This window comes from Trifolium pratense, linkage group LG3 (genome assembly GCF_020283565.1).
Source record: "Trifolium pratense cultivar HEN17-A07 linkage group LG3, ARS_RC_1.1, whole genome shotgun sequence".
NCBI lineage: Eukaryota > Viridiplantae > Streptophyta > Magnoliopsida > Fabales > Fabaceae > Trifolium > Trifolium pratense.
This window is the reverse complement of record NC_060061.1, coordinates 10,100,468-10,125,349: the sequence shown is the minus strand read 5'-3', so window position 1 is coordinate 10,125,349 and position 24,882 is coordinate 10,100,468. Positions and strand designations below refer to the sequence as shown.

The following is a 24,882-nucleotide window of genomic DNA, read 5'->3' as shown; positions in this document are numbered from 1 at the left end:
CCCCTACAAATTATTCAATATTCCAATTTTGTCCTTTTGCATTTAATTTTTTACACTTTATTTTTTCACTCTTCTTTTCAACTTTTCCACTCACCCCTGCAACAAGTGTTCCGGTATGTATACATTAGTGTTCCGGTTTGCAAAATACATTCTAAATTGTTGTGTATTCAAATTTGTAAACCGGACTACTTTAGAGAATTTTTCCGGTACAAATTTGATTATTATGCGTTTAGAACCGACCCATTTTTCAACAAAAGAAGGATTTTGTGCTTCTTTTCTCATATCCTTCTCAAACTCCAATAATCGATCGGTAACATGGTTTTTCATTTCTGAATCACCAACTTTTTTCCTTTTAAGAACAGATTGAAGTTCATCAACTTTTCCATCCATTAACAAAATATCATCTCTTGTTTTGTTTCAAAATCCTAAAAATCTCTGTGGAAAATTTTTTACCACTCCAAAATCTCATCTCTTGCTTTGTAGTGTCGGTGGCAATTTTAGAAGTTGTTAGGCCAAAAAGATCCAAACAATTTGATTAGATGTCGCTGGATTATGTGCTTGGATGGGATTTAATCGGTAAACTAATAGATCTAACACCAAATTGCTGTTTGTTTTTTTTTGACGAACACCATATTTGCTATGTTTAGCCATGGGCGATGCAGAAAAGGAATCTGTAGTTTTGCCACGATCCAATTGTCGCAACTTTCGGAATTCTTTTCCAAACTGTCCGGGCTTACAATTTTGACCACCGGATAAGTTAGTTCAAGATTTTGACCACTGGAATTCTTTCTCATTGCCTTCGTAGTTATCTATCTTGGTTGAAATTCTGAGTTGCAAAATTTTGGTAATGGATTCTTGGTTAAACTTTTCCGGTAGCAATCCTCATCTTGTTATGGATTGTTTACATACCTGATCTCTTTTTGTTTAAGTATTCAGGTTTGAAAAATTTGTAGGGGTAAAATCAAAGGATAAAAAGAGTAAAATTGGAAAAAAATCATTGTTTGTAGGGGTGAAGGTATAATTGTTGGGGTAGAAAAAAAAAATTTCAGTTGTTTTTTTTGTGGGATTTGGTCTAATGTTACCAAACAATTAAACGACGTGTTTCTTGTTGAAGTAGTTTTTTTTCTCTAAAATTAACGGTGTGTTTCTCATTTTTCCTCGACGAGGTTGAAGAATGAAGTAAAAAAAGATAAAGACCAAAATGTTCCAAAAAAAAAGAAGATAAAGGACCAAAGTTTTACAAACAAAAAAATAAATAAAGGACATGTAGTGTATCTCTAAATGCTGACCTGTTCGCCTGGCACGCCTCTGAGATGCCCGGGCTCGACCCCAATGTTGTCTGTCACCAACTGACCATTGATCCTGCTGTTAGTGATGTAGTGCAACGTAGGCGTGGGCAGTCTCTTGAGAAAGTGTAAGCTGCAGAAAAAGCTGTAAAAAACCTCCTAGAGGCAAATTTCATTTATGAGGCCAGATATACTAACTGGTTGTCCAATATTGTACTTGTTAAGAAATCTAATGGAAAGTGGAGAATGTGTTGTGATTATACTGATCTCAATAGGGCTTACCCCAAAGATTCTTATTTTTTACCTTGCATTATAGATTAATTGATAACTCTTGGTTTTAAATTATTATCTTTTATGGATGCATATTCAGGGTACTATCAAATTCCAATGGCTATGGCAGACAGGAAAAAAACAGCCTGCACGACTGAGTCCGGCAACTATGACTGCAATGTAATGCCCTTCGGTCTGAAGAACGTTGGAGCAACATACCAACGAATGATAAACAAAGTATTCCGAGGACAAATCGGTGACATGCTCGAAGTATACATGGACGACATGATCGTCAAATCCCCGAGGAAAGCGACCACGTCGAGCACCTACGAAAGGTCTTCGAGCAAGCCAAAAAATATAATATGAGATTCAATCCAAAAAAGTGCACCTTCGGAGTCTGAGCAAGAAAATTCCTTGGATTTTACCTGACCGAGCGTGGAATTGAGGCAAACCCCGACAAATGTCGTGCTTTTGCTGATTTCCCAACTCCAAGTGACAAAAAATCAATTCAAACCCTCAACGGAATGCTAACATCCTTATCTCGCTTTGTAGCCAAATCCGCACAACACACGCTCCCACTTTTCAAGTAACTAAAGAAAGAGGTTGTGTTCGAATGACCAATGAGTGCAAGCAGGCTCTTTAACATTTGAAGAAGGCTCTATCCGAGCCACCTGTCCTCTTACGACCAAACGACGAGGATTTCCAGAAGCATAATATCACCTTCAAAGTATACCAAAGCTTCTTTTACAAGCATGACATTTGATATTGGAAATAGGAGTGGTAATAGTTTCGATCAGCAACTTATCGATGCATATGAGTTCAACACGAACGATCTTAACAAGACCATCCGATAACAGATAAAGCTTCAAAATCTTTTAATGAATCCTTGAAACTTAAAACAAAAATTAAAGTCTTTATGTCAGTTCAATGTTAGAAGTGAGTGGGGATCTAGGAGCAACCGTCGGAGACAAATTTCATAACAATGTTGTGTGGCGACTGATCTCAGGGAAGGATTAAACGACGCAACTGAACTAGTTGCAGAAGGAAAATGACAAAAGGAAATGATAAAATATGATTGTTTAAATAAGTGAACAAAAGATTATTAAACATTCAATAAAATGTATGTTCACCTTCAACTCTTCACTGAAAAAATGACAATGTATGTATTTTTTTTAATTTCCAGATAAAAATAAAAATATTGAGAATGAAAAATATAAATTCAATTCTTTATAAATAAATAAAAAATTGGATCAAAGAGATGGAAGAGAGAAGAGTAAACAAATAGATGTTGTATTTGCTCTATTAATCAATGGAGGAATGTTTGCAAATTGCGATGAAAACAAAAAAGAAAAGGAATAAGTTTACGTTGGACCGTAAAAAGGGTAGCAAGATATGATCATATGAGTTATCATTTGAAAACAAAAATCATGTCACTGATATGTCTAAAATTACTCGTGAGTGGTCGAGGAAAATTAGAAAAAACCAAAATATATTTTTTTAATAGTTTAAATCCCGCAGTTTTATGGGTTCTATATTAAATAAGCTTGTGTGTAAGAATAATATACATATAAGTATATTAGATTGAATTTTTTTTTTAATTTACGATTACAATAATATTTTAATAAACATAATATGTGAGATGAATATCCAATACAATAATGAAAAATGTAACAAAATCAACAATGAATTAGTTGATGTGGTCTATTCAACCATCTAAGTCTCTTCTTGTTTGGAGGTTTTTTAACAAAAAAGTTCGTACATATGAGACTGTATGTGCGAAAGATTGCAATGTTGTTTCTCAATGTAACTTGTGCAACAAGGAAGTGGAGACTAGTCGATATCTTTTTTAGAATTGTGTTTTTGTGAAAAGTCTTTGGACCCGGTTTGCTTCTGCTCTTAACCTTGTATTGACACCTCCTCTGTTGGCATTGTTCTGAATATTTGTAATAGATCTTGATCCAGACAATGTAAAATTGTTATTATTGCTGCTATTAGAAAATTAATTGATGTGATTTGGTTTGATAGAAATAAAGAAATTTGATAACAAGATTATTTCTTGAGAATCGGTCTCTCTTTTTTTTATAGCCGAAAAGTTTGTCGATTGAAAATATTTATTTAACATTTTAATGGACAAGTGATGCAAGACTTACGAACTTTTTCTTTTTACATTTTCTAAATTGTGTTAATTTTACTTTCTAACAATAAGACAATATACTCCTAAAGTGAACAATTGTGAGTATTTTTTTAGAAACAATAAAAATGTCAAAAAAATGTTTCCATTATATTTAAAAATGCATCACTCCATACTAGCATTTCATCTCTCAATTTCAATGGTTCACTTAAAAAATCTCACATCTTATAGATAATGTTTTCTGAAATAATCAAGGCCTAAATAAACAAGACATAAGTGAAAGCGTTTAGTATAATTTAGCACAATACTGCAATTTCAACCCTTCATAATATTGACATTTTCAACTGAGAAAGCTTTCATCTGCATTGAGAGATGTTTTCAAGCACAAGAGTTTTTCGGAGATGATAGCAAGGTTGGTATTGGCTTTTAAGGCATCATAGAAACATCTCATGTTAGCATGATGTTATGAAGAAAGAGATACAAGTACAAATAAATTGAAAAAAATGCAAGATGGCTTCTGAAAGGATTAGCTCCTAGTACCAATACTTGCGATTCTCGCAGCATTGAAACTAAAAATGAAACTAAAGCACAAAGCATGTAAACAAGACATGTTAAAGAGTTCACTATTTATATAGCAAATTGATGTACAACAAATCATTGATCCAGAATTACATCAAATGATAATGTACAAAAAATTCAATATAAATACATAATAATAGTTAAATTATCTGGACCGATGGCTTCATTCCCAATACCTAACTTTAGGTATTAATCCACAACTTCATTACTGTCAAATGACAATAAACTTGTCATGTGTTACGCACGAAGTTTGAATCCTTGCAGCAGGCACCATTAGCTTTGCCAAACCTGAAATTGATTAGAAGTTGTTAAGATAACTTTTAAGAGATGAAGCAAAATGGTGAGCAAATTGAAACAGTAATAGCAGGGGGGAAAAAGATCAAGACCAGATTTTTGGCTTCAAATTTGTTCTTTGTAAATACAGAAAAAGATTATTGAAAAAAAGAGACAACACAGGAAAGGAAAAAAAAAAAAAAAACTTTGGAAGGAAAGAGAACAAAGTACATTAGGAGGAAAACAAAGATAAAAAAAGTAATGAACTCCAGAGAGGGTTCATAACACAATCCTACCTATCCTATTTATTGAAGGGAATAAAGAGACTGCATTTGCCACAGTTTTGGTCTCCTTTTTAACTAGAACTTTAAGCCATTAGTAGAAAACAGCTTTAGTGTAGGAGGACACATCCAAAGCTAACTAAAATCCCTAAAACAAGTTGTTCATATGAAAATAACAGCTTCAAAATGCAAAAACAAAACATCAACCTCCACTCTCCTAAATGCCTATGATGCAGCATTTTATTATTGCGGCACAGAGCACCCTAATAGTACAACCTGTCGGCTGTTATAGATTGAATAGTGGCCTCTGCTCCAGGAAGTCATGAAAAGCCAGCAAAATCATAACCATAGAATGGAGTTTAGCTGGAAATCCACTACAACGTAGCACCACGGCTGCTACTTAACAACATTGCTTCCATCTAAACAAAAGACTTGACTTAACTTCCTAATCACTTTATCGAAAATATATCTCGGAATGAGTAACAAAAGGATATATCATATATGTATTTACAAGAAAACATTCCAAATGAATCTGAGGTCAAGATTCCCAACCCTGGATTGGCTGAAAACTGAAACGTATATAATGAAACTAAAAGGTATTCTAGCTTGCTAGTTTTCCTATTATTTAAGACTGCAAAAGAAAATATCCGAAGATCTCGCAGCAAAGGAGAATCTTGAAAAGAAATGCTTCCAATCGGTAAATTACGCAACAAGAGAAAGCCTACAAAATCAACCCAATGAACTCAAACAAAAGGAGTAGTATTCAATACTTTGGGCACAAAAAGGACTCTCAATCAACACTCTCTTCTTACACAATACACAGCAGAAACAATTCTACAAGCAAGTGGCATCTCATAAAGGCAACATAATGGAATGAGTATTGTTAACTATCAAAACTTTCTTCACCAACATCCATCAACTAGTCCTACATAGCAAAAAAAAATAAAGAGAATTTATGAACCTCTTTCTCAAGATCCATCTATGTGAATGAATTTATTAGTTCTTACATATCACAAAAAAAGTTGATCTAATCTTAACCCTACAACCCCAGTTCAATAATGAAAGAAACACAATCAAATCCATAGACAAAAATAAAAAAGATACATGCTTTAGCAACAAGAATGAGTAAATAAAGACATTACACAGAAGAAGCTGAGAATGAAAGAAGAGGGTTTTAAGCAAGAAAAACAAAAACCCTGTGAAAAAAAGGTACCTTTGAAGTTGCAGCAGAAAGGATGAGTTGGAGAAGAAGTGGGTATGGAAAATGCCATGGGAAGATTGTGCATTTACTTTACTGAGAGAGAGATGAGATGAGACTTTATTGTATTACTGCTGATGTGCTGCCATAGCCACTTTGTCTCTGTCTGAGAGAGAGAGAGAGAGAGAGAGAGAAAAAGAGAAACAGGGTTGTGTTGTGTATTCCGAGGTAATTAAATTTGGTGTTTTTCAAAATGAAAAAGCCACAAACACGCCCTTTCTTTTCTCTCTGTGCTTGTGTGCTGACATGATGGCACACGGATTTCGTTTTCCCGCATTTTAAATACCATCATTAAATAAACAATTTTTAGTCTTAATTTTGGATTTATTGATCGAATAACATTAATTTTGATAGGTCTCAATGATATATCAAATTATTTTCACTTTCTTTACAAAAATTATGGATAATCTATACAGTATGATATAAATTTTTAATCCAACGATAAATTTCGTAAATTTTGTATTCGTTATAATATTATCCATTGTTTATGCACCATGAACCAGTTGAGAGTCTTGTGCATGATAGATTTCGGCTTAAAGAAGTAGGAGTGGTATATTAGGTTGTCTTGCTTATTAGTAGTAATTTTCTATTGGACTTTTCACTTTATTAACCAAAAATTTAAACATGATTAACTTTGATATTACTTTTTCAATTATAGAGGAAGTTCAGTGCTCACACATCTTGGACTGATGGTATGTGTTCGGTATCAGATAGTGAAGATCAAGCCATCCTACAAATCTCTCCAGCTAGCTCAATACTTGGGTCTGTTTGGTTGAGCGGAAAGAAAAATGAAGAAAAGAAAATTACAGATTTTAATGGATGAACTTAGATTAAAGTTAGTCCAAATTCATTCATTGTAATCCGTAATTTTCTTTCACGCATGTAAACTTTGAAACAGATATCAAGCTTGTGGTGGATACTACTACTCCGTCCCAAAATATAAGCAAAAGGAGGTCAACAAAAATGAATGTATCTGGACTAAATTTTAAACCAAATACATCAACTTTCATTGACCATTTTTTGCTTATATTTTGGGACGGAGGGAGTATCAAGTAGTACCGCAGAATTTATGCTAATGAACTTGGACACATTCTGAGACAATGTCATGAAATTCTTGCAGTTTTTATTAGGAGACAAAAAGATAATAGAGTTGGCTATAGTCTTGTTAGAGAATCAATATTAGAATCTACCTCGTGTTTACTACCCTGTATTTTGATTTTCAAATAACATAATTGTTTCTTTACTGCACGAAATTTTGATTCGATGTAGCATGTGGACCCTCACTCACCCTACTCCACTCTTGTAGATCACAACCCTTAGTTACTTCAAATTCCAAATCATATAATCCTTCATTCAACCAATAAGCATAAAAAAAATGACATGTATTTCTATCAATTACAAAAGACAACGTAAAATAGTCGATGTGACATTGTGAGCCAAAAGTAAAACATGGAAAAACTGTTTGAACAACTTGTTACAAGTGTCACCCTATACGTTACCCTGCAGCTTGACATCTTTTTCTTCTTTTCATTTTTGTGATAACAAAAGGTAACAACATCTCCATCAAGTGCACCATTATCTCCAGTCCTTCTGTTTATCTTCTTTGAATGATGTAATGCAAAACCAAATAAGGGAGACAAAGCAAAAAATGAATAGTACACCAGGAGTAGAACCTAGTAAACTTCACCAGCCAAGTTGCTAGAGGGGATTCTCTGCCGTTTTTCCACATAGCCGGAAGGAAACCACCCTGCTTTACCATTGCACTCTCCTTCTGACCACCCTGTTTGGCTCACCTGCGTAAAAAGCGTGTAAGATCAAATCCAATTAATCAACCGAATTTCATTATGACAGTAGTAGAATTTTGGTAAACATGGAGATGTGAAAAGCGTGTAAGATCAAATCCAATTAATCAACCAAATTTCATTATGACAGTAGTAGATGAATTGGTTCCCCAGAAAGCATCAATCTTGACAGAGCAGAGTCATCACTTATCAATTGACAGAACAGAATTGAAAAATAATGGAAATGGATGAAGATTTTATTTGATTAATTTGGAATGATGAAAACTGCATAAAAATATATAACAGGGGATGATGAGATGAAAATACACCTTCCTCACGACAATAAAGTCACCCTTTGAAAAGCTCAGTTCCTTTTCCGATTCACCATAGTAAGGATGCATTGCCTGCAAAATATGCACCATCCACTAAAGATCAGTTGAACAAGAAATAAACTATACAGGTTATTGTTCATAAGGCATGATTCACATTCACAGAACCACATGATTCCAAAAAAAGAAGAAAAGATCATACAGAGCTTGTATGTTTAGAAAAATAATTTTCCTCAGATGTGCAAAAGCCAGCTTCCCGTGATTTGAAAAGTCACTGGATATTTCTCACCCTTTGAAGCTTCCTTTCATAGATTTCGAAGAACTAGACGTAACAAATTTTGTGCATAAATCTTAACTAATAACAATCTAAATATCTAATGAGTGAACAACAAGAGGAATCACGTGGAAGCCATAGTTTGTCTTAGACTAAACCTCGTCTTAGTCCTTGAAAGATTTTCAAAACGTCAACTTGGTCCTCAAAATATAAGTTGAAATCAAAGGAGTCAAAACAATAATTTTTCGGTTATTGCATGACGTCGATTAGGCTTTGTTTTATGATACAATATTCTAAAAAACTGTTATCAATAGTAAACAATTTAATTTCTGCTAATTGATGTAACCCTAAGTAAGTCAGGTCCTTCAAACTGAGATATTAGGGATTTTCTTATGGCTCAGTGGAGAGCTCAAGGCTGAAGAAGATAAGATAGGAGTTAGAGATCCGACAAGTGGGGTTTAAAAGAAACACAGTGAGGCCCAAATGAAAGAAGGACTGCTAAGTGTCTCGCAAGCCCAAATCAGGGGCATCCTATGCTTTTCTAGTAGCTGGTGTAGAGTAGTACCCTAAGAAGGATCTAGAAGGTCCATCCCCTCGTTATTCAATTCTGCTGGTGTGTCATTGGACCATTGGCTGATTCATGTGAGTCACCATACTGACAGCTGTAATAGAACAAGCTGGAGTACTATATATGTAATGAAGGGTGAATGAAATAATACAAGCAAAACATTTAGAAAACTTTTATCTTTGTTAAAGAGGGACCTAAACAAACTAAGTATAAATACAAAGGAGTGAAATAAAGAAAATAATTTTTTTTAATGACGAAGAGGATGATCATAATCATAATAATAATGTGATGTAATAAATATAATGAGCATTATCATCAACGGTAACAATAGCAACCACATAACAATAACTATAGTAATCACCATCTTAGGTTTAGATGAATGTGGCATACCTCAGCCAAGAAGTACATTGTTTTCTCTGAGCCATTCTGGGATATAACGACTGGAGGGGCCGATTCTTTCTTCTGTCTGTCAGAGACAATCTGAGAGAAAAGCCCCAATTATAGAAATAAAATCAAACAAAAATAAAAATATTAAATAGCTAATTATAAAAAATAAAAAATAAAAAAACTCAATCTCAGGATGGTTGGTTCTCACCTCATTTTCAATTTCACCAAAAATAGCTGCAACTCTCAAATGAAAAGTCTTCTCTGATTCGACCTATAAAGTCATAAGCACAGCCTTTAAAATAAAAGTCTAAAAATAATAAGTTTGGCACAAGTTGATATATTGACAATCACATATTATCATACCATAGAAACAAGCCTTTGAAAAGTCAGTCTCTGCTGCTGTGCATCAACAGCAGCTAATGCCGCTGAAGCTTCTTTACCAAGAACTGCCATGTTTGCTTTCAGCTCCTGCATTTTTGCTTCTGCAGCATGCAGTTTGGCAACATTCTCAGCAGTTGGAGATTCTCTGACCCGTGCTTGTCTTCTAGAAATCTCCTCTTTCTGATTGAATTTTGAAAACCAATTTGACTAATAAGATTAAGAAGAAATAAGAATTATAAACTATGAAGTTATGTAATGCACAGGCCAGGGTTAGGAGTGTCATTCAACTTAAACCAGTTGAACTACACTAGTACTTGACCCAAGCCCAGTTTGGATTTCCTTTTAAGTTTATAGATGCTTATAGAATAATTACACGAGGGAGCTTATAAGTTATAAAAATTGAAGTGCAGCAGTTGATTTAACTTATGCACGAAGCTACTGTTTACAAGATTTGTAGCCATTGTACGATTGTTTGAACCTTTTTTCCCGTTAAATGCTTGTTGAAGCACTCCCCATGTACTCGACCAAAGATATTAGTACAAAATAGTATTAGTTTACTATTTTGTATCTCACATACTGCATCTTATCACTTCAGAGCTATTCGTAGTTTTTCCTTATCTCTTATACTCTGTTTGCAAAGCATATTTGTTTCTGCTTTTCTAGTTTTATAATGCAACAAAACATATGAATCCAAAATTTTACTGTTCAATACATTCCATACACAGGAGATCAAGTTCAAATAGCATCAAATTATTACTTGTTATTCAAGCATAGAGATTGCTAATCCATTTAAAACTTTGACTTACATGTGTCTCTGCTTCTTGTCTCATCCGACTATACCGTTGAGCAAGATGGCGAGCATCCTCCAAAGGTGGGCCATTGATCATTTGTCTCAAAGGATCCAAAACCTGAAAACTGAAACCATATGACTCATGCTTCTCTCCTCATAGTTGACAATAATGTGAATAGTAAACTACCTCCCTCAAAGATTTCAAAGCAACTAAATATGCATGATATTATATTTGAATCCAAAGGATGTCGAGAATGACATGTTTTGAGAAGAATTAGAAACAGGGGCCCATAAATTGGTATAATTTACCATATCATAAAAATCTTTGTTGCAAAAGCAATTTGACAATTCTAACTTCAAAACTAGTTTCTTTGTAGCATGATATATTTGATGCACGAAGCTAATCTAGAGATCCAGAACAGAGTATTTTTAAAATCAGTGCCTTGTAAATAAAATATAAAACTACATTTCACACTGAAAAGTTAATGCAGTGAAATATTGAAACGGTGACCAACATGCATGTCATGCAAATAGAAAGGAAACGGGCTATTTATAAGTTAGAATATCTAAATGTAGTCACATGATAAGGTAACACTGTAAACTAAAAACGATAGTCAAAGAGTAACATATGAAATTTACATTCTTCTTTGACTTATTGAAAGGATTATTTTCTGAGCTTCATATTTTAAACATCGATTCCAAACTTAATGCCAGTATTTGTATCCGAAAAAATGCCCTGGAATTTGTAGTATTATATATTTGTTTTTATAAACATAGTATTATATGGTTAATATCAACTGACAACCTTGAAAGTGTGGTATTCTGTATCTAGAAAGTATAATTTTCTGAAATCAGAAGTTCAACTTTTGAAGACTATTATAGTAAGACAACTGAAATAATGGGGAAAAGGAATAGAGAGTGATATATAGCACAATTACACAGCTAGCCATACTGACATAAATTAAGATGTGGCCATGAGTTAAAACTGTCAGATCACATGTTGAACTTCCATTAAAACTTATACATTCAGACAACATATGAAAAGTTGACCTGGGAAGATAAAAGCCGATTCAATTCTTCGGTCTCCTTTTCTACATGTTTGCGAGCATCACCATATACTGACGCGGCCTTGGCCAATATGTTGTCACTGTTGTTCTCTGCTCCATATCTACAGCACTCCTCAGAAAGTTTTGTTCCTGTCTACCATGGCTATTGTTTATGAGGATTTACTCACAAATCACAAATGAATAAACAAAACTGCGTAGAGCTTCTAATTCCAACACATGCTGTTATGACTCATGACTCATCAGAGTAAACTGAATTTGCAGGAAAAAGAAACAAATACTAATTTTTACCTGTTTCAATATGCTTATAACCTATAGCTGTAAATGTTTCTCCTGCTTTAACAATTTCTTTTTGGAAGTCCTGGATCAGATGATAGTTTTGTCCATATCAATAAACAGGTTCGACACAAAAGGTAAATAATTAAAAATTGAAAATAACATTTCATATGCAAATATTTATTGTAACTTCTACTACAAAAGTATGGTTCAGAAAGTCTACACAGTCAAGTCTAAAAATACCCCATCAATTTATATGTCCCCTCCCCTCTCTCACTGTCAAAGTTAAGGTTAAGCTTGTTGATAAAAATAAAATATAAATCTCACATAACTAGGGTGTATTTGAAAAGAAATAAGGTCATATGCAGGATATCGATATTTGGGGTATTGAGGGAAGTAATAATGAAATCTTATCGACCAACAATTGGGCCTCCAATTAAAGTCTACAAAAGAAAGAAGAAAGGGAATAGTGACATAATTGGGAATAGGAATTCTATTAGAGAGATGCGGAGGGACCTAACAGAATGGAGAACTATCATGATTCATGAGGAAATTGGTTGAAGATGTTATGAGTCATGCAAGGGAATGTGGATATGAAGAGCCCGTGTTGTATGGACCTTAGGCCATCTTTTAGGGAAGTTTGGGTGAGACTGTTGTCACAGAGAAGCCACGCTTCTCTGATATATTTTCCGTCTTTCTTTAATATATGTTCTCTGTAATGAGATTTTGTACGGATCACTAAAGCGGATCTGGTTTCAGCTCCTCTAAAGTGAGCAACTCGCTTTAGAGTGTAAAGTAAGTGTTATTAACCATTGATTGACAAATCAAAGTTGGATATTAAAAGTACATTAAAACAAATCATGAGTTTGTTGAAACAATAACTCTTGATTTTCTTACTCTACATTTTATTCACTCCTGAGGATCAAAAGTCCACTAAATCCAAACTAAATAAGAAATGGATTTAAAAATTGTTCATTTTCTATATATGCAAACATATAGATATAGACATGTGAGTTCATAAACCTAATCTGACAGCCACAATAATGTCACTCCCAATATAGATATAGCATACTAGTATGAAGTTACAAGGAAACGCTTTGCAGCTCAAAAATAGCAAGCTAATGATTAATTAAAAAAAGAGCAGAAAATCCATACCCTCCCGGCACGGGTGGCCCTGTACAGCTTCTCCATATGTTGATGTCTCTGCATTTCAACCTCATCAATAACCACAACATCTGAGCTCTCGTAACCGCTACCGCTGAACTGTTTAATTACAGCCTGACAAACAAGTATATAAACTTATATCACAAACTGGAAAATACTATTATACATGGTAACTGAATCTAAACCGGTAAGATTAGATAACACAAACATCATTCACAGAAATGAGAAAGAAAACATCAAGCTCTACAGCACCAAAGATACAATAATAATAATTCAGTTCATAAAAACAAAACACCGAATCTTAATCTTACTGATCCCTAAATTCCACTCAGACAGCATCAATAATAAAAAAAAAGTTAAAAATTCCATTTTTCGAATGCATTTCAGAACAATGAATCAAAATGTCAAAACCCATTATCAATTTGGGAAATTTTCAGCGACCCAGATGCAGAATTGTGAAGAAAATGATGGTAATTAAAGTTAGAAGAAAGAAAAATGCAAAATTGAGAAATGGGTCGGAAAGGGAAGGAAAATACTGAAAAGTGCTGCTGTTTGGCAACTTGGTCTCTTAGCTTGCTAGCTTGTTTCCTGAAAGCGTCCATGGCATGCGATTGTGCTTGTCAGTTGTGATAGTGACTGACAGTAGAAGAAATAGAATACCGAAATCAGATCCAATGAATGAATGGTAAGAGAAAAGAAACTGAAACAGAGCGAAGTCAGCTTCTACTTTTGACAAAGTGAGACTGCAAGAGAGAATAACTATGTAAATTTTTTTATACATACTCTCTATTTTTTCTTCTCTATTTTTCTTAATCTAAAAGTTGCTAAATTACAAAGAATAAGGGTCCGTTTGATCTGCAAAATATTAATACTAGACAGAACAATACAGGACAGTACAAGACAGAACAACACAAGATAAACGTTTAAGGTATTGAATAAACTTTGTGTTGTACGATGTTTGGTGGACAAAATGTTATTTTGGTATTTTAGACAACTTGTGCTGAGGACAAAAAGTTTTCCCGTGGTTCTATGGGGACAAGAATTTCAAGTTTTGTCCTGTCCCTTGGCCACCAGTTTGTCCAGTACCAGGAACAGTTTTAAAATCAAACACAGTACAACATGAATTGTCCTGTCCAGTCTCTTATTTTTTAGCAAATCAAACGCAACCATTGAATTAAGAAAAAGGAGAAAAAACATGAGAAGAAATTGGAGAGATCCAAATCCGTAAATTTTTAGGTACTCCACAATTTAAAAAAAAAAAAGATCATGGGAATACCATATATAGTGTAAAGTTTTATTAACCAATTCCAAGAATTAATTTTACATTATAGTAGTATTTGTTAACAAATACTCGTACATTATTTTCTGAAAATTGTAAAAGTTATTTTGATAAAACAATTTTTTGTCAATATATCTTTGAAAAGAGAGAACAAAATTGTTCACAAGTGAGATTCATTATTTCCTTACTAGCTGTGAACTTTTAAATGGTTGAGTCTTTGTAGAAGATCTGAAAGCATGTAAATTGAAAATACTCTTTGCACATATATTAGTAAGAGATTGAGAAGTTTAAATTATATCTTGTGGTTATGATTGCATTTCATGCATTAACCTTATTTATTTATTTATTCGACATAAATTAGATATCTTTTACGCGCAACCGCAGAGACTAATCTTTCGAATATTGTAAAACCCAAATGTACAGTTAACTCTCCTTAAGAGTTTCAACCTTATTTTGAATAACCGATATAGTATTATTACACTATTACCATGTATTTGACAAGAAAAAATACACCATTAAATTAATGGCTGAAAACCGTATCCATATCTACTAAAGTCCTTTTATAAATATGGTTGAATTTCTGCCTTTATATAACTTATAGTTCCATGGATTTAAAGGAATATCATACACCATATACATGTCCTTCTTTTTAAAGGAATATGTTTTTGATTTATGCTATTATTCTCTAACTTCCACTATACAAACCTTATCCAACGGACATGCGTTTAAGGAACTATATATACTACAAGAGAGTTCATATGAGTTTGGGATGGACGAGGTAATGGTAACCCAGTCTTTGTCGACATTCTCAACAAAGGAACTTATCTTTGGGGTTGCATCAAATTGAAGAAGTTTGTAGCTCTGCTTCGTTAGCTTCTTTACTAAGTCCATCGACAATATCATGTCAAAGTTTTCATCTGGATCAACAATTTTAGGTGAAATTTGTATCCCAATTTTGGCTTCCCGTGAATTAACCAAACCAAGAAGTTGCGAGTTTCCACCAACAGTTGTTTCACACGGACAGCATACCTGCAAGAATGCACAACACAAATGAATCAGAGACAGTACATACCAATGTAGACTTCGATAATGACTGAAACATCAGCAACTAAAAAATCTAAGGAAGTTTCCATTACCCATTTACCCTCTTTCGGTTACAGTTATGCGTTAAAACTTAACGAGTAAAAATAAAATCAGTATTAATCTCAATGTAAGGGAACAGATAATCTAACCTCAACATACTCAACACCCATGTTAATAAGATTATCAGCAATGCTATGTTTTGTAAACAGGTCAATAAATCCTCCCGATCCAACGGGCGATTGGAGTATTTCCCAAGGCGACTTCATTAAAATCTTGTATTTGTTCTCTTCTCCTAGCGACCTGCTTACAACCGGAAGCTTCTCTTCCTCCAAAAACCATACCTGCAAGTGGATTAAAAGCAAGAAGCTAATAAGCAAAAGAAGAACTTCACACATTCTATTTTAAATAAAAACACAATTGTTTATTCATGTACAAATTGGCAGTTAATGTACGCAGATGTCAGTTCTCTCTAGTGTGACATGTACTATTTATGGTCCATATAACATCTTCAAAGGAAAATAACATGATAAGTTAAAGGTTACAGCAAAATTGAAACTTCCAGTTTCCGAGCAATGAGCAAACAATATTCCATCCTTTACACTTCTTTGGACTAAACTACTGGTTGTATGGTCAGGTCTAATACTCATTCCAATACCGACAATGAGACAAGACAACGCATAAAAAAGGTAGAAGTTCAAGATTAAGGGTAATTTGGAAACCGGAGTTTATGATTCTTTTCTTTCAGCCAAAAATTTTGAACTTTAAGATTATGTAATTTGGGATACAAGAGATATGTGACACTGACAAATTTTAATACATATCTAACCAAGATAATACAAAAAGAGAGATCCTTGACATAATGTGAACCTTTTCAGAGTCAAATTCGAAGTGATTGTTCCTTCCAAACAGATTTCTTAAAGATTGAAGTTGTTGGGCTGAGGAAACCAAAATTAAAGGCACAGATAAACGATCCTTGACCTGCAAAAAATTTAAAATCATTAGATGATCACCAGCTTTTTAGTATATCTTGTAGTCTAGTCACTCCTAAAAGACACTAAACCAGAGAAAGCCTCACAGATCAGCTTAACTTATATCATCTTATTTTCACCCAGTATGATTAATAACAAATATCATCTAAGTAGAAAGCGAAAGAACCATGTGATAGAAGATAGTACATTCTCTTAAAAAAAAAATAGGTGGAAATGAGATGAACAAGAAGAACCAAACAATAAGATGGTTTTTTTAGGATCTCTTTGAATATTTTTAAAACGGAAAATCTTAATTATACAACCTTTACAAACTTGTCATGATCGCATAACAAGTTTTGAAGCATGAGCAGTGTTGGGTTTTCAGTCACTTCACTTTCAACAACGTCGGGATCATAAATGCATCCTTCGTTCTCTTTTTCATTTAAGAGCAAGACAATAGCCATTTTTCCCTTAGAAATTAGCTCAAGCCCCTTCTCTTGCATTTTGATGATATTTCTAACCAACTTGTCTTTACTTCCAGTTAAGAGAGACTTTTCTGATATTTTTATAGTACTTATATGCTTTTCTTGCACAGCACTGACCAACTCAGCTGCATTCCATCTTATTTAAAAAGTTAAAACACAATTAAAAATTCACACAAATGCAAAAGAAAATTTTCATTTGCTGTAATCGTGATAGAAACACAAAAGTCAGAATAAAAATTATGGTAAGGCAACGTTTAACAAGGAAACAAAGTGAATAGTTAAATTAGAACTTTAGAAGATGCTAACATGTCCTATCATTTCATATAGGCAGGGATGAGTAGCCATGTCCTAAACCTAGTACTTCAATAAACTTTTGATACAAATAGAATAAAAATGTACAAAACGACAATAGGTTATATATGAAATAAAAATTAATTTCTCTTTTCTTTTATGGGGATGAGGAATAAGGGTGTCAAAACTTAATAAGTCTGGTTTGCATATGGGGCATCCGTTGTGGAGAAATTTGTAGAGTTTTCCCTGAGATGGGTTGGACATGTGAGAAGACTAATAGAACTCAAGTTAGAAAGAGATGATTAAATGTAGGATAACTCAATAATTAGAAGTATAGGTAGACCAAGAAAGACTGTAAGTGCAACCAATAAAAAAATCTAAAATTAAGCGGCTCTGTGGAACAATTTGGTTTGGATAGAACACAACAGCATTGTTTGATTCGTGCAGCGGACCCTACTTAGTGGAATAAAAGAAAAACTTTGGCTGTTATTGTTGTTACATTAACTTACCTCTTGGCTGGTTGTTGAAGACTTTGTAAAGCATCCTGAAGCAATCTGGAATTTACGCCAACAATCTGATCACTAAGCAAGCTCCACTGTTCTTTCTCTCCACATTGATATCCATGAAATACATGTTGTTGATCCATTTCACAGAGTTTCTTTTTAGCTGCTATGAGACGTCTTTGAAACTTTTTCTTTTCTTTCCATTCCTGAAAAAATACAAGTGCAATTCATAAAGGAAATTTATAATCTAAATGATATAAGCAACTGATACAAGTGCAATTATTAGGGTGAATACTGAATAGTACAAGCAGAATGCCACATGAAAAATCAAATTTCATTTGGATTGAAGCAAGTTTGTCACTGAGTACCTTTTAAATGGATGAAAAAAACAGAGCAATAAAAATCTTTTTTTTTTATGAAAACCATATCTTTTTTTTTATGAAAATCTTTTTGGGGTTTGAGTAGGGTACAAATGTGATTTAATATGAAGGCGCAAAATAACCAACATAAACAGACATAATTTAAAACCAATGCTCAATAACAAAACAGCAATCAACCCTCAATTTGCCTTAAAAGAGTAAAGACTAGTAAAGGTAACATGGAGTCAGGAATAAGCACAAAACTTCAAACATACTGACAATGAAAATTTCTAAAAGTAACAAAGTATCAAGAGAATATGGCTCACAAGTTGGCGTCTTTCTTTTTTGGACTTATCATCAAATCGTAAGTTTATCTCCAAAAGTCCCTTGGGTGGTGTAATATGCATTTCTCTTTTATTCATATCAACATCCGGAACAATTGCTTCAACAAAAGGCAGCAAAACAAGCTGACCAGATGCGTCTATTTCTTCTGGCTTTGGCTGGCCATTTTTATCAAGCACGTCAAAAGATGAATCAAGTGAAATTTGAAGAAGATCATTTGCTCCAGTATTGAAAACATTAATAACTGTTCCCAAAAGTTTTCCGTTTTCCTGATAGGAAGAAGTATGGTCAACAACACCTTCAAATATTGCATTTTAAGGATTAAAACTAACAAGAAGGTGACAAAATACCAATGTAGAAAAATAAAAACTTATACAAAATAATAAATCTTAAGGTAGATTATAGCCGCTTTTCATTTTTATCAAGTGTTAGGTCTTAGAATTTAGCCTGCTGAATCATTGGTACAAATGAACAGTTAGCACTTAGATTAGATGGGTATCTACAAAGAGCTCCATGGAAAATGGACTGATTGTGTTCCATGAAAGACTGTAAATTAACATGCAAACAATTGGCATTTTTTGTTACAATAGCTAACCGGGGAGAATTACCAAGTTAATAACATACCATAAAAATATAAAAGAAAAACAGTTGGCAAAATTAATTTTAAGGTGATGCTTGAGCAAAGGTTAAAATGGGAAATAAACAGAGGAGAAACTGAGAAAGTAGTTTGTCTTTTCACATACACGTGCACACACAATTCACGATTAGCACAAACCTTCATGAAAACTCTCATCCCATTGAGATCATGTGCATAAAATTCACCATCTTCAAGTTCCGGCTTGTCTTCTTCCGTCACAAGTAAGGTAGCACCAATAAGCATCTTAGCCTACATCATGTGTTGATTAGTTAAGGCCAAAAAGCATGCACAAACACAAACACATCATATAATCAAATAGGCCATGACAAAATAGTGAAGTTGAATTCTCTATTTGCAACTACGAGTGCTAGGTTCCATGAGTCCCAACGGAGGAACAACAAAGACAGGTGACAATTACTTTGACAAAGTGTAAATCTGTGGTTTTGGCATCGCAGCTTCAAACTGGCTTCCAACTAAAGCACATTCTTTTAAGTAAATGTAGCTCTTTTTAATTTTTATTATTGGGTGAAATTGACATGTTTTTCGCCGAATGAAGATTAAGGACTTATTTGGATTGACTTTTATGAATTTATCTACTAGCATAAGCACTTGTTATATAGTTTAGAGAGCTTCCAAAAACAGCTTATGACATGTCCATAAGTTGTTTTTAGCTTATTTTCATAAGGGCTATCTAGAATAGCTTATGAAAACAGCTTATAACTTATATAAAAACGGTTTGACTTCATTCATTTCATCTTTTCTTATAGAAATAGCTTATACATATAAGCACTTATTTGACAAGCTCGTGTGCTATAACCTATAAGCGATTAATTAAACTACTTATCCAAACCACTAGCGTGTTTCATGTTTGGAAAAAGTGCATTGGTGTATTCCTCTAGAAAATAATAGCTGATTACCTCTTCCACTGATTCAATTCCTCTGAATTTGAGTATCCAACAATTCTTTCCATAATGTTCCCTACCTTCTTCAAGCTCAACTTCCTTAACACTTTCTTCACTCATAACTCTCTGCCTCAACCATCTTCTCCCAGGCTAACCAATTCAACAAACAACTCTTCAACATTAATCAACTGAATTCCACAAAATCACATCCACAAAAAACAAAGAAAACAGAAAAAAAAACAATTATACCGTTGAAAATCGAAGTTCAGGAAAATCAGTGTTAGGTTTAACACGAACATCACCTTGAAAACCATGAACACCAGATACATAACCAATATCAATGAATTTCGGTTCATTGTTATCGTCGTTGGAAATGTTATTGTTCTCAGCAACAACAGCTTCATGGTTGTTGATAGTTATAGCTTTAACAACTAGCAACAAAGCAAAACATAATTGAGATAAAAATAAATAAAAAATAAAATTAAAAGTGTGGAAAATTATAAGAATGTGTGAATGAAAGTTTGTGATATTAGTTAGTTAGTTTGTTACCTGAGGTTTGTTGGGTAAGAGAGTGAAAAGGAATAGGGAAGTGTTTGGATTGAAAAATAGGTTTGAAACGTGTGTAAGTGATTATTCCGCTAAGTGAAGGAGGGATAAGAGGGCGTTGAGAGGTTGTGAAAGTGGGTATCTGCATCTTCCTTCTTTCTTCTTCTTGTTGCTCAGTTCAGCGTTTGTCAATCATAAAAAAACACGTAGGTAGATTATCCCCTTAAACCCCTCGTTCCAAACTTTTTAAAAATCTCTATAAAAAAAATTCTCTAAATATTTTTAAAATAATTTTTTAAAAAAACTTAAACAAACGCACCCTTAATTTGATATATAAAAAATTACTTTTATTTTACAGTAAAAAAAGTTACTTTTATTTTTGTGTCTATTTCACAAACTATTTCGAGAAATGTATGAGAGTTGTTATGTTTGGTGGATTCTAAGAGAATAGTGAATTTTGATGTTGGATGTTGAAGTCACACTATAGAAAAAAAAATTGTTGAGATTTAAGTGTGATTAGTAAATTTGACGTTGATAATGAATGAGATAAATATTAGATATTTTTTTCGTGAATAATCCATTATTAAGGTGGGTGACCCTTTGGTGGACCTTTTGGATATTCCTCGCCATTCTCATGCTTTATTACAGGCTAAGGTGGTACACTTTATTGCTAATGACCATTGGCTTATTCCTCACTCTATTACTTCGAGCTATCCTAATTTGGTGCCGTTATTAAATTCTGTCACTATTCCTATTAGTAAAGCTAGTGATGAGTTAAGATGGATTCATTCTGATAGCGGGGTCCTTTTTTTTAAAGATGCTTACTTGTTTCACAGACCTATAAGGCAACATATTCCTTGGGCTAAAATTATTTGGTGTGAGGATATTCCTCCCTCTAAATCTTGTTTGATGTGGAGAATCATGCATAATAGATTACCTACAGATGATCTTCTCTCTCGTAGAGGTTGTTATATTGTCTCCAAATGCGATCTTTGTGGGGAGGCTGCTGAAACCATACATCATATTTTTTGTGATTGTTGTTTTTCTAATGATATTTGGCATTGGTTTGCCTCTGTTCTTTCTTTGCACGTTGACACAAGTACTGTTAGTTCTATTTTTGATATTTGTAACAAAAATTGGAACTCTCGATGTAAAACTGTTGTTATTTCTGCAGTTGTTAATATTTTTAATATTATGGCACTGTTTGGTAAGTCCAATAAGCTAGCTTATAGCTTATTGAACTAGTTTATAAGCTTGTTTGAAAAAAATGTGAAGTGTTTGGTAACGAGCTTCTCTAACTAGCTTATAGCGTTTTTTGAGATGCTATTTCAAGTAGTGTATGAGCTTATAGCTTATAGCTTTTTCATTTTATTCCATATTTACCCTCATTAATTTTATTTATTTATTTTTTAAAAATTATAATAACTACCTTCTAACACTTACCAAAAAAAAAACTACCCACTAACCATGTATTTGTATGTCATTTTGTACTTACAATAGCTAAATTTGTCAAACACTTTAATTTTATTCTACTAGCTTTTCAGCTATAAGCTATCAGTCATCAGCTAGCTAATAGCTTATTTTTACCAAACAGACCCTATATGGTGGTGCAGGAACCAACATAGATTTGAGGGGAAATCTATTCATTGGAGAACTGCGGTCAACTCAATTATCTCCAATGTTTCTTTATCTGGAAATTTATCTACAAAAGCTTATTTCATTTCCATGCAGGAATTCATCATTTTGAAAGTTTTTAATGTCAATGTCCATCATCCCAAAGCACCTGTCATCAAATAAGTATTGTGGCAACTTCCGCTTTATAATTGGGTTAAATGCAACACAGATGGTTCAGCGTTGGGTAGCCCCGGTCTTGCTTCTTGTGGGGGTATTTTTAGAGACTATACTGCTACTTTTCTTGGGGGGTTTTCTATTAATATTGGAAACTCTTACGCCCTTCATGCTGAACTTATAGGTGTTATGAGTGCTATTGAGATCGCTCATTCAAAAGGGTGGAACAATCTTTGGATTGAATCCGATTCACAATTGGTTAATTTAGCTTTTAAGTCCGCCCACATTGTCCCTTGGAAGCTTCGTAATAGATGGTTCAATTGCTTGACGTTGACTAAAACCATGCATTTTAGAGCGACTCACATTTATCGTGAAAGGAACTGTTGTGCAGATAGAATGGCTGCTTTAGGCATTAATATTAATGGTTTTTACTGGTGGGACAATGTTCTGCCGAGTGTTCAAGGAGATTATATGAGTAATTTAATGGGTCTTCCGTCTTTTAGATTTCATTAAATCCACTGCACTCTTTTTCCCTATCCTTGGTTTTATCCCTTGGGGTTTTCCAGGAAAGGTTTTTAATGAGGTAGTGGTAGGTTCATTGTATTATTGTTTCCTTAGATTTTGGTCTAGTCCCCCCAAGTTTTTCTCTTTTTCTTTATTTTTAATAAATTTATTAGGGTGCTGCAAATGATAGGTGATGATTATGAGGTGCCAACATAGTTGGGATGTCATAATTATCATGTGATGCCTATGCACTCTAATGTTTTATAAAAAAAAAAGAATAATCCATTATTAAAAATTGATTTTGAATATTAGATAAACCATACACAGTTAATTTTTTCTCATTTTCATATATTAAATAAGATTATTTGAGTCATACTTCTCAATCACCAATAACAATACCATCCACTTGATATATTAAATAAGATTATTTGACGCTGCCAATATACATTGTAAAATGATTCATTCTTACTCATTCTTCATATATTAAATATGACTTTTAAAATCATACATGTTATATGAGAATAAATATTATAATATATTATTGAAAATACAAAATGAACGACTCATATCTTTAATCTTAAGTCAAGTTCAATCAATTCAATGAAGTGAACAACCAAACTAATTTAACCCTTATTTTACATCCGTATATTATGCATATTTTATATATTTTGCATGAAATTATATTTCACACACATATATGTATATGATAATAAAATTATATTATGTATTGAACCTAGAAGAGGAACATATAAATACCATTATTTTTATTTTTCTTTTGTTTCTCTTCCTCTATTATTTTGTATTTTTTTATAATCTATTTTATTTTTTATTTTATTTTTGCACACATGCATATAAATAGGGTCGGCTCTGTGAAAAACAAAATGACCTTTCACCCAGAGATTATATATAATCTTGTTTCTACATATTAAATCTTTATCCTTGACAAAAAACCAAAAAAAACTTTATCCCTTTCAAGCACAACTGAGTTGTCTTTATCACTTAAAAATTTTGTTACCACTAGCCAGGGCCGGTCCCGAGTATTTGGAGGCCCTGTTTGAAAATTAAAAATAGATCTTTAATAAAAAATACAATTTTTTTAAAAGTGATTCTCTATTTGAATTGTAAATAACATAAAAAATAGTCATCATAGTAAATAACATCTAAAAGCAACATATTTTAATCAATAACATTAAAATACATCTTCAATCTAATATCATTATCAACTTACGGTTCCTTCGGAAAAAAAAAACTTTCTTGAAATGTTAATTTCTTTTTTTACAATCAACCGCAAGTTACTTATAAAATTAAGAATATGTCTATTAATTTTTTTTAATACTAAAATATTTTTAGTAGTAACAAAGTCATTATTTTTTTTAAATATATAAAATTTTTAATAGACCGATATAAATAATTTGAGGCCCCTAAATATTTGAGGCCCTGTGCGGTGGCTCACCTTGCACACCCTTGCTGTTTAGAGTTCCATCGTTCATGAGATTAATTATTACCACTTTCATTCAATCTTTTCATGGTATATAATCAAAATTTGGCACAAATAATTTAAAATTTGAAAAATCCATGCAAAATTTAGTTTTCGGGAAAAATTGGACTCAGATCTAAAGAATTACTAACCTAATAGTGTTATGGTTATATCTATAGCTGTCAAAATGGGTCGGACTATCGGGCCGGCTAATTAGCCCTATATATTTACACATGCCAAGTTTCAAAAATAGCGGGCCGGACCTCATCGGACCAAGCTTTTTCATGGGCTGTCAGGGGCCAAGCCACGAGCTTTTGGGCTAGCCCCTTAAAGAATTAAAAAAAATATTAAAAAAAAATCAAATTGAAATTTTGATTTTGAAACAAAAAGATATTATGGCTCCTTTAAGTTTGTTATTATGTATACCAAAAGTTTAGTTTATGATGTAAGCTTGAAAGTTATTAGCTTTGAGGGTGCATTTTGTGAATTTATTATCACTTTGACTTTTGCGTGGATATTTTGTAGTATCTATTATCTCGTGAAATCGCGACACAATTTTTTTTTTATGGATACTAACTTGTGTGTCATTCGTACATTTAAAAAAAATGTAACAACAAAAAATAAAC

At 33.1% G+C, this 24,882-nt stretch overlaps 2 protein-coding genes and 1 long non-coding RNA gene across 4 annotated transcripts; all 3 read right to left on the bottom strand.

The window, feature by feature from the left end:
• Positions 1 to 4,285: 4,285 nt before the first annotated feature.
• LOC123917844 lies at positions 4,286 to 6,318 on the bottom strand. Its single transcript, XR_006812565.1, has 2 exons — positions 6,034 to 6,318; positions 4,286 to 4,554 (listed from the first exon to the last, which is right to left on the bottom strand). It is a non-coding gene; the product is annotated as an uncharacterized LOC123917844 (long non-coding RNA).
• Positions 6,319 to 7,402: 1,084 nt separating this feature from the next.
• On the bottom strand, positions 7,403 to 13,846 carry LOC123917843 (SH3 domain-containing protein 3). Its single transcript, XM_045969709.1, has 10 exons — positions 13,629 to 13,846; positions 13,084 to 13,206; positions 11,944 to 12,013; positions 11,639 to 11,784; positions 10,605 to 10,706; positions 9,781 to 9,978; positions 9,626 to 9,688; positions 9,421 to 9,510; positions 8,189 to 8,263; positions 7,403 to 7,871 (listed from the first exon to the last, which is right to left on the bottom strand). The coding sequence occupies exons 1-10, from the start codon at positions 13,692 to 13,694 to the stop codon at positions 7,752 to 7,754; spliced, it is 1,053 nt and encodes a 350-aa protein (XP_045825665.1). The 5' UTR covers positions 13,695 to 13,846; the 3' UTR covers positions 7,403 to 7,751.
• A 1,094-nt stretch (positions 13,847 to 14,940) lies between these two features.
• Positions 14,941 to 20,742, bottom strand: LOC123917842. Of its 2 annotated transcripts, XM_045969706.1 has the most exons (10): positions 20,491 to 20,742; positions 20,191 to 20,372; positions 19,957 to 20,091; positions 19,178 to 19,288; positions 18,387 to 18,671; positions 17,708 to 17,907; positions 16,746 to 17,043; positions 16,322 to 16,432; positions 15,604 to 15,795; positions 14,941 to 15,400 (listed from the first exon to the last, which is right to left on the bottom strand). In XM_045969706.1, exons 1-10 carry the CDS (start codon positions 20,633 to 20,635, stop codon positions 15,050 to 15,052), a joined length of 2,010 nt encoding a protein of 669 aa, XP_045825662.1. In that variant the 5' UTR covers positions 20,636 to 20,742; the 3' UTR covers positions 14,941 to 15,049. The 2 variants fall into 2 exon arrangements, with proteins under 2 accessions (XP_045825662.1, XP_045825664.1); XM_045969708.1 differs by lacking the exon at positions 20,491 to 20,742 and having other exon boundaries at positions 19,957 to 20,129; positions 20,244 to 20,360.
• Between the last annotated feature and the right edge of the window lie 4,140 nt (positions 20,743 to 24,882).